This window comes from Protopterus annectens, chromosome 13.part0, assembly GCF_019279795.1.
Source record: "Protopterus annectens isolate FY-2018-M chromosome 13.part0, PAN1.0, whole genome shotgun sequence".
In the NCBI taxonomy this organism is placed as follows: Eukaryota; Metazoa; Chordata; order Ceratodontiformes; family Protopteridae; genus Protopterus; species Protopterus annectens.
Window position 1 is genome coordinate 1355459359 of NC_056747.1, and position 17212 is coordinate 1355476570.

General features: G+C 41.8%; 1 protein-coding gene across 1 annotated transcript in view; it reads left to right on the forward strand.

Annotated features, from left to right (window-relative positions):
• Positions 1-17212, forward strand: part of LOC122788066 (supervillin-like) — a 1698127-nt gene that overhangs the window by 1548146 nt on the left and 132769 nt on the right. The window contains exon 27 of the mRNA XM_044054988.1: positions 14771-14876. Coding sequence (XP_043910923.1) covers positions 14771-14876 — 106 coding nt within the window. The remainder of the gene's footprint in view (positions 1-14770; positions 14877-17212) is intronic.

The window sequence follows — 17212 nt, forward strand, 5'->3', positions numbered from 1 at the left end:
AGCTTTCAGAAAGACTGAGCAACTCTTAGTTGCATATGCTGCAGGATCACAAGGAAAAGCTATCTCTAAGCAGACTACTTCAAAATGGATAGGTCACTGCATTCATTTCTGCTATGTACACCATGGCAAGCCAGTGCCTAAGGATATTAGGCCACATTCAAACAGAGCAGCAGCCACTTCAGCAGCCTTCCTCAGAGGAGTACCAACCAAAGAAATTTTAGAGGCTGCAACTTGGAGTTCAGTGCACACTTTTACCAAGCACTACCACTTACCTCTTTTCTCTAAATCCAGAGCAGGCTTTGCCACTGCAGTTCTGCAGGGCCTTATAGCCCCTCCTAATCCTATTTAGATCCAGCCACCCAACCTCAGCTTTGGGATTCAACCCAAGAGTAATGAATGCAACAGTGAAACACGATGAACATAATACAGTTGTGTACCTACCATAAATGTAGATGTTTGAGTGTATTCACTGTTGCAGTCCAGGTTACCCTCCCACCCATCCCCCTTTTCTTTGCTGGGACTTAACTGTACTTCTCTATGCTATACAACCTATGTAGTGTATTTGCTTGTAGATGAAGGAAATGTTTACTTTAGTGCATGCATATTTACTGGCATAATTTATAGCCTACCATTGTGGGGTCACCTGACATCTAGGGCAAGAAAAACTGAAGAAAATGGCGTTGGCTGCATCTTTTATACCCCTGGGGCACTGTCAGGGAAGAGGTGACAGCAACAGATGCCGGACCAAGACTTTGGAATTCAGGCCGACTGCGGGTAGCCTGCCAGCAGGATAACCCAAGTGTAATCACTGCAACAGTGAATACACTCGAACATCTACATTTATGGTAGGTACACAACTGTACTTTCTTTGTTAGATACTTGGAAAACACAACAGATTTCTTACATTTTACTGTGAGCTATTTTGGTGAATCAGTAGATTTTTTTAGATGTGAAGATTTACAAAGATTTGACTGGCAAGCTACAAACCAGAGTGTATAGGAAAGTTTGAGAAATAACATGTTAATGTATGATAGTGGCCATCCAAGGCACATTTTTGATAATGTCTAGACTATGCACTGAAGATAGTATATATGAAGGTGAGTTAGACAATACGCAGTATATGTTTGCTAGTCGTGGCTATCCAACACAGAGTTAAGAGGAACAGTAGCTAGGACAAAAAATTGTAGAAGGGATAGAGGCAAGCCATAGTTTGAATGTAATATGGGTAATTCTGGCAGTGGGATTATTGTTAATGAACAGTTAAAAATAACCCATTTGTGAGAGTAAATTTACATTATAACAGTGATATTGATGCCATTTCCCAGGTGATATAAAAAGAGAACTGGAAGATTGTACATACTGATGATAAGCTGAAAGGTCTAGTTAGCCCCCACCCCAGATTTGCTTATAGGCTTACGCCTGCTTTCCTAGTGATCATTGGGTACTCTGTGGGTTTGCAGTATGCATGAGTGGAGAAAGAATAGGTAGTTCTCTGTGAGTTGGATGCTAGGGTCTTTGTGTGTATTCTAGGAGGCTTTGGCAAGTTTTTCCGTTACATTGTCAGCATAAGATATGGGCTAGTAGTGTCCTGTGATTGGTATGGTGCTGTGGAGGTATGATGCTTACCAACAGTGGGCTGACGCAAGAGATCTGCTGCCATATTTCTTATTTACACCTTTCACAGGTTGTATTAATTGATAGAAGCTGTAAACAGTTGGTAAGCATAAGGCAGTTGCTACATTGCCTTAGAACACTTAATAGAATCAGTCTGGCCACACATGGGGTGAGACCAGATTGGTTATCCGTCGTGCCAGAGGCCAAAGGGCAAGAGCTTGTTGTCATACCCTGGATGTGGGGAAAACGTTATGGAAGACCCTGAAGATTTATGAATGAAATATTTAGTTTTATACATTGAAGTTAGATAGTGGTTAATCTTAACAGTACTTAGTAAAAAGACTGAATTACATTTGTTAAGAATGATGGATGTTGGTAATCTGCCTGTTGACTACTGACCTGGTTAGTGCAAACACTGGTCTCACTACAGGCACAGACTACCTGGAATCAATGTCACTTTGTTTCTTCTCAGCAGAAGCAAAACAGCAATAATAATCCTAAAACTGTTTCTGAGTAGAAGGTGCTAGGCTCTTTGATGATCAGCAGTCTTTCCCTGGATGTTGTAGGGGTCTGTAGACTTGTTGTGGCCTGCCCCTGGTAGGTGCCCTGGACAAGCACGTACAGTGGCTCAGCCACGACAGCTGGGCTGCACAACATTCCATAATTAAAACATAAGAGGTTTCCACAAATATGACAGCCAGACCATTTAGGGAAATCCTGCACACACTGTCTAACCAGATACCGCTGAGTATCGTGTCCCTCTTCTCCTCTTACCAGGACCAACACCATAGCACTAAACACTGGCCGACTCCACACTGTCTAACCAGATACCGCTGAGTATCGTGTCCCTCTTCTCCTCTTACCAGGACCAAAGCCATAGCACTAAACACTGGCCGACTCCACACTGTCTAACCAGATACCGCTGAGTATCGTGTCCCTCTTCTCCTCTTACCAGGACCAAAGCCATAGCACTAAACACTGGCCGACTCCACACTGTCTAACCAGATACCGCTGAGTATCGTGTCCCTCTTCTCCTCTTACCAGGACCAAAGCCATAGCACTAAACACTGGCCGACTCCACACTGTCTAACCAGATACCGCTGAGTATCGTGTCCCTCTTCTCCTCTTACCAGGACCAAAGCCATAGCACTAAACACTGGCCGACTCCTAAGAAGCAATTTTCAGACTTTCCAGTGATTGGCAGTCTTTAGGAAGGCTAGGAGATGATGTCTGTTTACTCTTTTCTCACAGGATTGGCAGAAGAACGATTCCTAATATGATATCTGCGAGGTCATTTTTAGGTTCTTCGGTGATCAATAGTCTTTCCCCTGATGTTGCACATTTTAAACTTAAAATGGATAAAAAGAGAAAGTAGTTCGTACTTTATCTATTGCAGCATTCAGTAACAGTGTAAAGGAAGGTATTCCCAGTTTGGACTTCCTGTACTCACTGGTATGAGCAGGTGAGATGACACTGGGAGGAGCTTCCAAAGTCAGAAGAGCCACCTTGTTTAGTAGCACAACAGGGTTTGGAAAATGTTCACACAATAGCAGATGTTACAAACAAGTGGCAGAACTTCCAAAGATTAAAACTTTTTTCATGTTCTGCTTACCTTAAAGGAGAACCATACCTCAAAACTGGAAAATATGATTTTCAGCACATCTTGAACTCTTCTGCATCAGTACTGTATCTGTATAACAGTAAGCTGTTAATATTTTCTGATTTGCTATACCCCAAAATGGTCTGAAAGGAGGCTGCCATGGGTAGCATGGTTTTGTTTTGTGGTCAGTGCTTTCATTTCTCTGATGTCATTTTACAGGGACACTGATAAATCGCTGTGATGACAGGATCATTTGCTCTGGCTTTCTCTCCCGTCAGCTCATAGCAGTACCGTGACTGCCTAATTTCGAGTCGGTACGCTTATAACAGCACCACGACTGCCTAATTTTGAGTCAGTACGCTTATAACAATACCGCGACTGCCTAATTTCGAGTCGGTACGCTTATAACAGTACCGTGACTGCCTAACATCGCCATAGTACTAAGGTAATGGTTGCTGCCATGGATCCCAATAGCTGTAGTACAAGGCATGCTGGTACAAATGTCTGTGGAAGGAGGGCTTGAATCTGGTTTCTTATTTTTGAAAGTCTGTGAGGAGGAAGGGAAGCTTGACAGGATGTTGTATTGAAGATCACACCAATGAATTTCAGTGCCCTTGTTGGAGACCTTTATGATTTATTGATGTTGATTGTGATACCTAAGTGAAGAACAAGGCCTTGAGTGTAAGCGAGACTGAGAATGAGAAGATTCCTGGTCGTGGCGGTGAGGAGCCAATCGTCTAAATATGGAAACACCTGGAATCCTTGTATTCGGTGATGAGCTACTATGACTGCCATATATTTGGTGTACACTGCTGTCAAGAGACCAAAGGGCAGTACCCTGAACTGATAGTGACTGGCTCCCAGACAGAAGCGGAGAAATTTCCGGGAGTGTTTGTCCATCTTTATGTGGTAATACACGTCCTGGAGGTCTATAGAGCACATGCAGTTGTCTTTCCCCAGAAAGGGGAGAATGGACTCTACCATTACCATCTGGAATTTTTGAGGTTTGATGAATTTGTTTAGTAAGCTGAGATCCAGGATTGGTCTCCAGTCCCTTGTCTTTTTTTGGTGCTAAAAAGACCCTTGTGTAAAACCAGATCTTTGGTCTGGTGGGACTGGTTGGATGACTCTTGTTCTTAGCAGCTTTCCAATTTCTAAGGATGCAGCCTCCCTCTGACTGGGTGGAACATCGGGGATTCATTTTACAGGTCTGGGAGTAAGGTTGAATGGGATATGATAGCCATGATAGCCTCTGGTAATTATTCCCTGCACCCACGCATCCATTGTTATGAGTTGCCAGGCCTGTAGGTGCAGAGAAAATCGACCCCCGACTGCTTCCAGAGGAAAGCAGTCGGGTCACTGTTCAGGAGTGCTGGAAGGGTCAGCCAGATAAGGAATCTCTAGCACACTGCGCGGAACCCTTCTGCCCCAAAAGGGGGGGGTTCCGGATGAGTTGCCACCTCTGCCCCAGGGGATTGCTCAACACGAGTGTCACGAAAAGATTCTTGGGTCTTCTTGAACCATAATTATCCTCCCCTCTGATTCCTGGAGTAGAATCTCTGGGGGGGGGTGGAAAAACATATGCTCACAGCAGACAAGGTCTTTCCATCCTTCTCACTATGTGATAGTGTGTCTCTTACTTTGGGACTAAAAAGGGAAGATTCATCAGCAGGGGCGTTGACAAAGGAAGATTTAAAAGGGTCCGCGAAGTCACACGAATGCATCCAAGCATGCTGTCTCATGATGATGCCTGATGTGAGAAATCAAGCGCATCGAGGAGTTCGAGATGGATTCTAAGGTAGCTAGCTGAGAGGCAACAGTATCATGCACCTCCTCAGGCAGTACCTCCACTAAAGAGGCAGACATTTCTGAAATTAGGTCTCTTTGGAGGAGAGTGAAGTGTGCCAGGTAATTCAGCGACCGATTGGTAAAGGTCACAGAAGCAAGGGTCTGCTTCCCCAGTCTGTCCATAGGCTGAGACTCCCTGTTCAGGGGATGAACAGTGGAACTATCTTCTGCCAGTTCCCTCTTGGTGGCCACCGCCACGACCATGGAATCTACCACCAGCTGTTTGGACCAGTTGGGTTGGTCTTCAGGAGTGGACAAAATTTTATCTGGTCTCCGGGGGACAGGTTCTGTGTTGTCCGGGGCCTTCCAGGCATGCTGCACAGTAAGTCTAATGTGCTCCTCCACAGGTGGGGGTCACCCAGGAAGTAGATAGTTGAGCACAGAAAGCCTGCAACAACACCCAATTCCTCCAAAGGGTTGGAGGGCTTCCGGTCTCTCCCCTGCTTGAGAATCTTGAGAATGTCTCCAAATGAGACGTCTTCCGGGGGAGACCATGGGGACCTTTCTCCCTCATTGCAATCGGTGTCTTCAGTGATGGATTCCTCAGGGGAATCAAGATACTTCCTCTTGCAAAGCGTCTTCTGGGGTGGCTCCCCAGTGGGGTCTTCTGAGGAGGACTCTGGAGAAAGGATTCCCTTCAAGGGCAGGTCTTGCGGCTCCCGTGCTCGAGGTCCCAGAGTAGGAGGTTGGGACAGCTGCATGCCAGAGGGGGGGGGTTCTGGTTCTGATGCCAACGGTGTCAACTGCTAGCCTGTTGAAGCAAGAATCCTATCCATCACCTGGAAAGTAGGCCTGCCCGAGGAGGGATGGGAGCCTGGAACCAAGAAGGATGACCTCATAACTGGGATCACATCCCACTCTGAGGAGCCCAGCTCCAGGTGAGGAGCTCTGAGAGGACCGGCAGCTGCCGGGAGAGCCATGGCCATAGACAGCACCAAAGAAAAAATCTGTGCCGAACTAGGTGTCAGTGTCAACAGCCTAATCACTGCTCCAAGAGTGCAGCAGTTGCAAAGGAGCCATGGTGCTAAGAGTAATCTGTGCAGACAGGGAAGTCTCCGCTGTCGGAGCCAAGACAGTATGCACTGGGACGGCCATCGGTACCAAAGTCTCCAAAACCTTGGTGGAGTTTGAAGGAGGATAGACAAGAAAATACACCATGAGAGCTTCTGTTCCAAGAGGGAGGGAGGGAAAACCTGGTCTGGGTGGTTAATCCTCTAGCTGCCAGAAGCTTGTCCACAACCCTGACTACATCTTGTTCCGAAAGACTCCTGGTGGATCTGAAGGATGCTGCTAATTGAGAGTCTGGTCTGTTAAGAAATGGGTTAAATTGTTGTCCCAAAAAGGGGTCATAAGAGGGAGAATACCTAGTTCTGGGAAGGTGCTCAACCTTCGGAACTGAAGGTGTCATTACCAGTGGAGCCATGTAAGCCATTGGCACCATGGCTGGGGATAGTGCCGATGCAGGTACAGTGGTCAGAGTCTGTGTCATAAACAAGGTCGGCACCACGGGGAATGGTGCTGAGGCTGGTACAGTGGAAGGGGTCTGAGTCAGAATCAAGGACGGCACCGAGGGAGAAGACAGGGACCCTGGTGCCGAAGCTGTCTGTGCCGACAGTGTGGGAGAAGCCCAGTGTTGACTCTGTTCTGAGGAGGATGGGGATGTCTGAACCAAAAGACCCCTTATGCTTTTTCACATCCTTATGCTTAGGAGGTGATGAGACCTCTGTCCCAGAAAGAGCCACCATGAAGGGTGATTTCAGCATACCCTTTAGAATAAGTTTGTCATTGTGTGCAGCCAACATACAATTGCTGAAGCTAGAACAAATGTCACAAGAAACATTAAGGTGGTCAACACACCGGGCATGGCCATCCGAATTGGGCTTCTTACGCCTGCACTTATCACACTGCTTGAACCCAAGCTTGGCCTTATCCGCCATTATAACGCATTAGCACTACCACACAACAAAACTATATCTACCAAACAAGGGATAAGAATAGTGAAAGAAAGCCCCTTTTTTTTTTGTACAGATATCAGGAAAAGAGTACCAACAATGATGCCAAGAAATACCAAAAAGGTAAGAGGAGGGCCTACTAAGGTAGGGGAGAGGGAGTTGTACCAACAATGGTACGAAAGAACTACCAAGATAGTGGATAGGGTTTAGTCAGGAAAAGAAGAAGGTAGAGATGAGAAATAACTTTAGACAATAAAAACTGGATAACAAACACTAAAAACTTGAAATAACCCCTAAAAAAGCTTACACTTAGCTTGAGAGAAAGCTTAACACATCTCACGAGGAACGTGGCAAACGAGATATGAAGAGACTAAGAGAGGGGCATTGTGGGTAGGTTTTAGCTGAGAGTTTTTGGCTAGAGCAAGCTTGGTACCGGCCGTGTCCGTTCCGAGGATGAAACCAAAGTCCAAACAGTAAGGAAAGAATGAAGCTTTACAGCATCAGATTGTTTTTTTCTTTGTGCCACTCAGAGTTTGATTAAAGCAAAAGACAACTAATTAATAATTAAAAAAAAATAAGTTGTGTTTTCTTTTTCATTTGCATCTGAAAGCTAAGCTTGAAGGCCTTATTTTTGTTCAGACTCCAGGCTACACTGTTAATCTGAGGTCTGCTCCTGGCAATCTGTGATTGATGAGGCACATTTAAATGCCATTGTTTTTTGAATGGCTCTGTAAGTGGAATAAGTGACCTAACCTAATTAGTCTGTTCTTCTCAGTAGCCTTCATGATGTAATGGATGAGAAGACAAATGTCAGAAAAAAAGGCAAACAGAGATAAGTTTAGGCATAAAACAAATGGAATAATTGTTAAATTATGCTTTTTTTCTGTACCAGACTTTAGTGTTGGATTACAAGGAAGGAAAATCACTTTTTGGATGGAGTCTCCTTTAAATAATAAGTAATGTTGCTTAGCTCCGCCCACTGATTACCTGCACTTCATCTCTTTGCAGTCAGAGAACAGAAAACAAATCTTTGCTAGCTGGCCCTAAGTAATAACTTTTAAAACTCAAAAAAAAAAAAAAAAAGTAAAACGAATTTCAGGTAAAACAAACTTTTAGTACATTTTTAAAGAATAGAAATTGTGCAGGTATGCAAACATTAAATGAAGAATTCCAAAACATTCACACAACAGCAGCAGTTACTGATCAGTAGCAAATCCCAGAGATTTAAACATTTTGATGGTCAGTTTCCCTTAAATTAAAAAAAAAAATGTTTGCCACAAATCATGCACATTTAATCCCTTTGCAGTCAGTGAAAGAAAAACCTTTGTTTAACTAGCCCTGTGTTGACAGCTTAGTCTGTGATAAATGTATTTATTTATTTGTTTTATTTCTTTATTATCATTTGTTAACCGGGTTGGTCCAACTGCGCCGAGGGCCCATTTTTAGTGGAAACCCAAGGAGAAAAGCTCCAGATACAGTTACAGTTAATAAAAAAATAGCATTACAATAAGTAATGCTTACATACAGCTGAAATAAACGACAGAATACATTTGTACACTAGTTTAAAGGAATCAATCACAATACACAGACATATTTACAAGAGACAAAAATATAGATGTATGAAAGTAGAAGTTATAGTGAGCGGAAGAAAGAAACAGGATAAAATGAAGGAAAGAAGAAAAAAGAGTAAATGTAAAAGGAAGAAAGAGAGGGGAAAGAAAAAGAGAAATTACATGAGAGGAAAAGAAAATGAGGGTCATCAAAAGCAGAGTTAAGAAGAAAGCAATTCTAAATCAGGTTGGAGTTCGGCATGAGCAGGACCAGGTGTCTTGTAGGTAGTGTTTCAGTTTGAATTGGAGCTTATGGGGGATGCTTCTGATTTTAAGTGGAAGAGAGTTCCAAGTATGAGCAACAGAGTATTTATATAGGGACTTACCGATATGTTTTGATGGCTTATACATGTCCAAGAGATGTTTGTCAGATGTGCGAAGTTGATGTCGATGGTTATATTGAGATACAGTATTAGAGATTGACGGACAGAAGGTGGGATTATAGAGAATTGAGTGCATAATATGCAGTTCTGACAGAAGTAGCTGTTTTGGGAATTCAGGCCATTGCAGAAACTTAAGGGCGAGGCAGTGATGGGATTTGTAGGGGAGATTACAGGCAAATCTAGCTATTTTATTGTAAATTTGTACTAATTTGGAGGGAAGTGATGACCGAAGGTTGGTGAGGACTGATGCTGCATATAGAAGGCAATGTAATTGGAGAGACGGAGCAAGTGAGGGTTTGGAGGAGGGTGTAAGAAATTTGTGATTATGGTACAGGAGACCAAATTTCTAGTGTATTTTTTTTTTTATGAGTTGATGGATATGTATGTCCAATTTTAGTTCATCGGTTGTGACACCAAATAATTTAGTATGGGGTTCTGGTTTGATAATGGTGTTGTTAAGGGAGAAAATAGAGAAAGTGGATTTATATTGTGCAAGTTGTTTTTGAAGGAAAAGTAAAAGTTTAGATTTTTTAGGGTTTAGTATAAGTTGATCATCATTGAAACAGTTTTCTATACAAACAAAGGTGTCTTGGCTAAGCGAGGAGTTCTGGAATACTATGGGCGGTGGTAATAATGGTAGAGTCGTCAGCATATTGTAACAGTGTGGAGAGGTTAGTAGCAGAGGATAACCTATTTGTAAAATTATTGAACAAGAGAGGGCCCAGTATAGAGCACCTGTGTTGACAGGAAGAAAAGGGGAGGTAACATTTTGCCAGCGTATGGACTGTTTTCTATTAGTTAAGTAGCTGGAGAATCAGTTTATAGTTGGGGAGGAGAGATGGAGGTCGTGAAGTTTAGTTATCAGTTTAGAGTGAGAGACTGTATCAAATGCTTTGCAGAGGTCAAGGAATAAACAGGAGACTAGTAGGTTGCTGTCACGGGCTTCTGCTATGGTTTGTGTGAAAAAGAGTAGTGCTGTTCTTGTGCTGTGAAGGGGTCTGAAGCCACGGATGGGAGTAATAAGGTTATTATCTAGCAGGTGTTTAATGAGCTGAATGTGGACACTTTTCTAGAATTTTGGAATGGGGCGATAGTACATCAGTGGGGCAATAGAGTATTAGACGAGGGAAAGGAAGTCCACACAGCCTACCTAGACCTCGCAAAGGCTTTCAACACCATTCCCCATTCTGGTATTATAGACAAGCTCACCAGCCTGAACATAAACCCCTATGTCACGAGATGGGTTGCCAATTGGCTCATGGATAGAACCCACACAGTGAGAGTTGCAGGCTCTGGGTCCGACTCTAAACCAGTTACAATAGGCATCCCCTAGGCCTCAGTCCTGGGACCCCTCCTGTTTGGTATATACTTCTCAGAGGTACAAGCAAGCACAGGAGGACTATGGCTGACCAAGTTCGCAGACAACTGCAAACTGGGGGCCATAATTGACTGTCCAGCTGATACAGACATCCTCCACAAGGGTCTCACTGAGACAGATACCTGGCGTCAAAATCATGGCCTCAAGCTAAATGCCAAAAAGTGCATAGTCATCCCCTTTGGAAAAAACAAAGTACCCGTGAACTACCACATATGTGGTAGTCCCCTAAATACAGAAAATGTAATAAGGGATGTGGGGACCCAAGCAGATAGTAATCTCTCCTTTGATAATCATATTGCCAAGGTGGTTAGAAAATCCTTCTATGTGGCCCACCTAATCACAAAAGGGTTCGCATCTAGAACAAAAGAGGTTATTGTGCCCCTCTACTAATAGAGTATAATGCCCCATTTGGAATGTAGCTTACAAGACCACCTGCAACAGCTGGAAAGACCACAGAAGTACCTCACCAAGAGTATTACTGGCCTCAAACATATGCCCTATGCAGCCCGACTGAAGAAATTCCAGCTGTACTCCGTTGCATACTGCTTACTCAGAGGTTATCTCTGCCTGACATACAAGGCCATGTCCAACCCAGAATTGATGGACATGCTCCACCTAAAAAAAAACAAATCCCCAAGAGCCACATGCTCTAGGGATCTAAACCTCACCACAACGATAAATAGGACGTGCTGGAGGGATAGATTCCTGTCCCAGAGACTCCCCATGCTTTGTAACAAGATTCCAATCTACATTAGGCAGAGCCCCTCACTAACACTCTTCAAGAGAAACCTTGACGAGTGGATGGGAAACAGAAAATTTACCCCGGGGATCACTGCAGTAGCTCTGCTGGACAGAGGCCCAGGGAACTAATGGCTCTGCTGGACAGAGGCACAGGGAACTAATCTAAGGGGGTGGCGAAAGCCAACACATTCTGGCTAGGCTTATATAGATGCCCTCTGGCAGATAGCCTAGTACTTACCTATGAACCTATGTTAACATCATACCAATTTATGGAGTGGAGCCATAGTTTGAATTTTTTTTTTTTTTTTTTTGGTTGGTTTTGTCTTTTGTTCAGGTTAAACACATCGACTTTGACTTTCTCTGATAGCTTAGTTCAAAAGTTATAAATAAATGAGCATTTTGTTTTATGCAGATTGCATTTGGTACTGTTTCCACATGCAATTATCTTTGTATGATTCCATTATCACTTCTGTAATCAGGAGTAGGACAGAATTTTCTTTCAGGTATGCTTATCTTATTAGTACAGATGGCTTGCTTGGAGGGTACTTTAACCCTTTTTAAAACCTGTTGTATGGCTGATAGATTTACATTACTTACTGTATCAGATATGTCCTCAGTATCTTTAAAACATTAGCAACATATTTCTGTCCAGGATATTTGTTTGGATTGTTTGCAAATGATTTTATTTCTTTCACAAGAACAAAAAGTAAAAAAGAATCAGACAGAAAAATAGCTGTACATTTAATAGTAACTGAGAACAAAAAGTGTTGTAAGAGACAAAACTGCTAGAAATACGGCTGCTGTTGGAGGTGTAAGACTTACTAATGTGAATCCTGACACTTGGAAAATTAAAGTGCGATTCCAGCAAAAATAGCAAATTACAAAAGACACTTTTACACCTTTAAAGCTTTTTTTTTTGCAAGAGCATATACCTACCTCATCCCTTACTACCTCTGAGGTTGCTGGATGAACGGGCACTAATAACCTGCGATAGCGAAATTGCGCAATTACAGGATTGGTATATTTTACTTATTTTCACAATTAAGTGTCAAAGGAATACAGTTACGGTCCTCAGATTTTGCACAGGTACAAATACTCATTATTTATTTATTTATTTTACATTTGTTAACAAGGAAAGTCCGACTGGACACAAGTCCTTTTTCAGCAGAGGCCCGGGGAGAAAAGCTCCACATGAAAAGATATACATTCAAATGAAAGCACAAAGGACAGAGAATACATCCCAGTACAATCACAGCTGAAGTAGCAAGCACAGGTACAATTTGATGACTTGATAAGTGAAAACAATGCTTTATACAGTAGGCTTGAAATTTAAGTAGGTAGTTTAGGCTGGATCTTCCAAGTCAAGATGGATAAAACAGAGAGCAGCATAAAATGGAAGGATTATTGGGTGAAGTTGAGTAGTTAATGTTTGAACAATGAGGAATGAAGAGCAGAGGAGACAAAGTGGGGTGAGGCGTGAGGGAGAAGGGAAGTAAGTATGCAGCAGTGCTGCTGTCAGTTAAGGTTAGGGTGTAGATGGAGGCTCTGACAATTCACATTCAAATTAATTCACAACTAGTCAGTAGTGCAACAGCTAGCACACTTCCCTTTGGTGCAGATGGCTGTGGGTTCTATTCCAACATCAGGTGATTAGATTGCTGACACTGTGGTACAGCACATAAGAACGGGTGGGGTACTGCACTCTTGAGTGTGTCTTTTGGAAGAGAGAATAAATTGAGTTCAAACTGATGAAAAGATCCCACAGCGCCTTTCAAAAAGATTTGGGAATGTTCCCCAGTGCCCTGGCCAAATTTCCCCTTATAGTACAAATGCCACCTTGGGTCTCCCTGAAAGGAGGCTACTAGCTTAGTGGGACTAACCTGGTCAACAAAAGGATAAATTAAAATGAACTATCGTGGCCATCACGACTCCATCTTTCCAACTTGAATGGTATAGTTCCCTTTGTCATCTCCAGGTATGTAATGACATCTGCTGCAGTTTGGTTACCTGAGCATTACATAAGGTAAGGATTCAGCACTGAGATCATATTAACAGATTCATAGGTTTCTTTTATAAGGCTATAGGTGGACAGGTCCAAGTGACTGTATGTGACTGCTAGTGAACATAATGTCACCATATAATTTAAGGCAGTTAAGGAAGTGGAATATTGAAAATGCGGCACAGTGGTCCACAGATTAACATTGTCGCCTCATAGCAACAGGATCACTGGTTCAATTCTCGGATCAGGAGCCTTCTTTGCAGAGTCTACATGTCCTCCTTGCATTCATGTGGATTTCCTCCGATTGCTGTAGTTTCCTCCCACATTCCAAAGACATGCATCTGGAACGTTTCTCCCTGGGCCTTCACTGAAAATGGGCTCTATCCCAGTTGGACCAATGTTAAATCAATAAATAAATGAGGTTGAAAGGAAAGATTATTTGCATATAATGTACCTCCTGGTCTTTCATGGGCTGATCCCAAACCCTTCATCATCATCACTACCCTACCCTGTCATCTATACCTTTCCTAGTTTCCACTAGTTCTGTCCTAACCTCCTTTTTATTCTTAGTATAACATCTAAAAATAAAAATGTGACCTGTAGTAATTTCACTGCAACATAGAAAAGCACTCCATCTTCTTTTGTAATTGTTTTTCTTCTTACCCAGTGTACGTTTATATGTACTTTTCTCAATTTTTCTATATAACTGAAATGTAAACATTGTATATAATTGAAATGCATGCTAAAATGTTTATTTAGTATGTTAATAAAATGTTTCTCTGTCATTTGAAGCTTTTCTCTCTAGGCCTCCACTGGCGAGTTCTTTTTAACCCAGTTACACTTTCCCGGAAAACATACATCAATAAATAACTAAACCAACTTGCATGAAAGTTACAGATATGAAAGTAAGAATTTAAGAGTTTGAGACCCGTTGTAGTAATATAAACAAACTTGATCCATATCGAGTAAGGCATCCCTTTAAGGGTTCTCACCACCATGTAAGGTTGCAGTTGTGAAACATTTGGATGCCAACAGAGATACCTTGCGTTAGTGGATGGTGCGACCATTTGTTAATACAAGCTTTACAATCCTAGCTAGGTTTTGCATCATGCAATTGTTTGTATGATGATTCTTAAGTCTTGTTTATGTTAATTTAGTTTAGAAAAAATGTATATCACATGTTATGTATTTTTGTATATATTCTCATACTATAAGACCCTACCATATATTTTTTTCCTCCTCTCAGTTGATGTCAGTTGATATCAGATGATCTCCTCATTCACATGGTCCACTGAATCGACCTTAGCCTCTCCTGAGCTTGACTTGATCCACATCCTGAACCAATTAGGAGGTTGAGCATTATGCTGCAGCTAGGGAATGCGCCCTAAAACCTCATTGTCCCGCCAGTATTGTAAGCTCTCCAGCACCTTCCTTTGGGAAGGGCTTAGTTGCTTCCTTGCATTCACAACCTCCCAACAAACAATGCACCACTTTTTCTGCACAGAGTTTGCTGGAATAGAACGAATGTGCTGAATGGCTGCTGAAGGGCTGACTGTTGAAATGGAGTAGGAGGAAAAAGAGGTCAGTAAACGATTTCATTAAAAACACTTTAATTACAGACGTGTTCCTTTCTCTTCCTTTCTAGGTACTGGTGTCACAAGGTAAAGAGCCTCCCTGCTTCTTGCAGTTATTTCAGGGTGGAATGGTGGTTCATGCTGGCTGCAGGGAAGATGACCAAGAAAACAAAACAGGTAACAGTATAACAGTGAACTACTAAGACTATAACATTATGTGTGTGTTTGTTTATAGCAATACAGTATTGTATTATGTGAAAAAGTCCATTTCACCATTCTTCATGTCATGTACACACTTCTTTTCCTGAGCCAGAAATCATCTTGTGTTCATTTCCTCTTAAATATCTGTATGAGACATATTTTAGAAATATCTAAAGTTGTACAGTGCCTCATACAGATATTTAAGAGCAGACCTTATGCAGATATGTAGAGTGTTTAGAGACCACTACCTCAAGAAATTTTGGAGTTATCAAACAGTAGTAGGGAGTTATCAGCATACCTCTCACTGTACAGATTTTCACAGAATGTCCACATTTTTGCGTGATATTTTTGGTCTGTTCCTCATACAATTTGCAGTTTTCTGGCAAATCATTGAGGATTGAAGTCATTAAGTAATACTAAATAATGACAGACATTTGAGTTTCAGATTTCATATCCTTCAGAAAATACAGAATAATGCAAAACCTGTTAATCTAACAATTTTCTAAGTTTACAGAAGCAATATTTAAAATCTGACCCTAATTTTGGGCCTTTCTCCCCTGTTATTGCTGGCTTTGTCCAGATTTCTTGCACTGAGAGGTTGAGAGGTATGATTATCGAACAACCTATGAAGGAGATATAAGAATGAGAGATGCATTTACTTACTGTCTGTGAGAGTAGACAACCAAATTATATTAAAGAAAGAACTTGCTTAGATATTTAAGAACAACCCGGACACTTGTTATGGAATAACTATTTACATATATTGGCAGGCCAGATGGGCATCATTGCCCATGCCTGAAATATTTGTATGTCTATAATTCATAAGAATGTTTTTTATTTTAACACCCTTATTGAATTGTCACTTTTGACGTATAATGACATAGGCAAACGTACATTTATATAAAAGAAAATAAATCATATTAACGTGTTCAGTTATAAACATTATACATCCCACATATTCTTCTATGCAGTTCTCGTCAATCCAATATTACATAAATTGCTCAATTTCTGCCTTCCCTTAAAAACTCATTCCTCCTCCAAAACATTGTTGTGAATATATTGCTCCCACAGTTTCCATTATCTGTGTAATTTGCTCTTACACTTTTCTAAAGATCCCACTTCCAGTTCTGTTCTTTGTTACTGTAGTCACTACTTCATATACGGTTGGTTTAGACTTTGATTTCCATTTTCTAGTAACTGCTTTTTTTGACAGACGCCAGAATTAAACTTAAGGCCTTAAGCAAAAAAAAAAATTTTCTATAGTTAAATCCATTGGTTCATCCAATATTTCTGACAGAGTATGCTGGATGAATTTTTAATGTTTGACAACTTATTACACTCCCAAAACGTATGTTTCCAGTTACCTCTTTCTTCCCCATCGCACTTCCAACATTTGCCATCTGCCTGAGGAAAAATTCTTTGGAGTCTGTTTGAGGTATAAAAATACCTGTGCAAACTCTTCCAGGCAAATATCCTACAACTCTGTTGCATATTTGGGAGCCAAGCAGAATTGCATATCCAATCTCTCTTCCAAATGTTTTGTGACCTCCTCTTCTAATTCTCCCTTTTTAACAACAGCTTCTGTTCTACATTTGACTAAGAACTCTTCCAGAGCAGGCCTTTCACTTACAATTCCCTGACCCCTTTCTGTTCCAGAGCAGGCCTTTCACTTACAATTCCCTGACCCCTTTCTGTTCCAGAGTAGGCCTTTCACTTAAGATTCCCTGACCCCTTTCTGTTCCAGAGTAGGCCTTTCACTTACGATTCCCTGACCCCTTTCTGTTCCAGAGCAGGCCTTTCACTTACGATTCCCTGACCCCTTTCTGTTCCAGAGCAGGCCTTTCACTTACGATTCCCTGACCCCTTTCTGTTTGCCTATACCTTGATGTCACACCCTGATAGGTAAGGCAGTCTCTGTCATGCAGTCCAAATGTCTTCTCGGCCTCTTCCCATTATGTTACCTTCCCCCTCTAGTTATTTGATCCCAGTACTTTGGTTCCTTTGTCATATTTCTCCAGTAAATTCCCATCCGCTGTTACCTCTTCTCTGTATCACTAATTGCAGTCAGCCCTATCTGCAGAATCTCCTTTTTCCATTCCCGTGTTGGCTTAGTCCTCAGAGTACTTTCTGCTACTTTATAAATAAAATATGTATGCCTGCTGTTATTCTCATTAAAAATATTTGTGCAAAATTCCACTCTCTCCTTATTTCTTGAATCCCCCCCCGCTTCATCATCATCCTTTTCCACTTTGAATTATGACCTTCTGCTTGTGTTATGTACAGGAGCCTTAATTGTGTAGCTGTATAATATC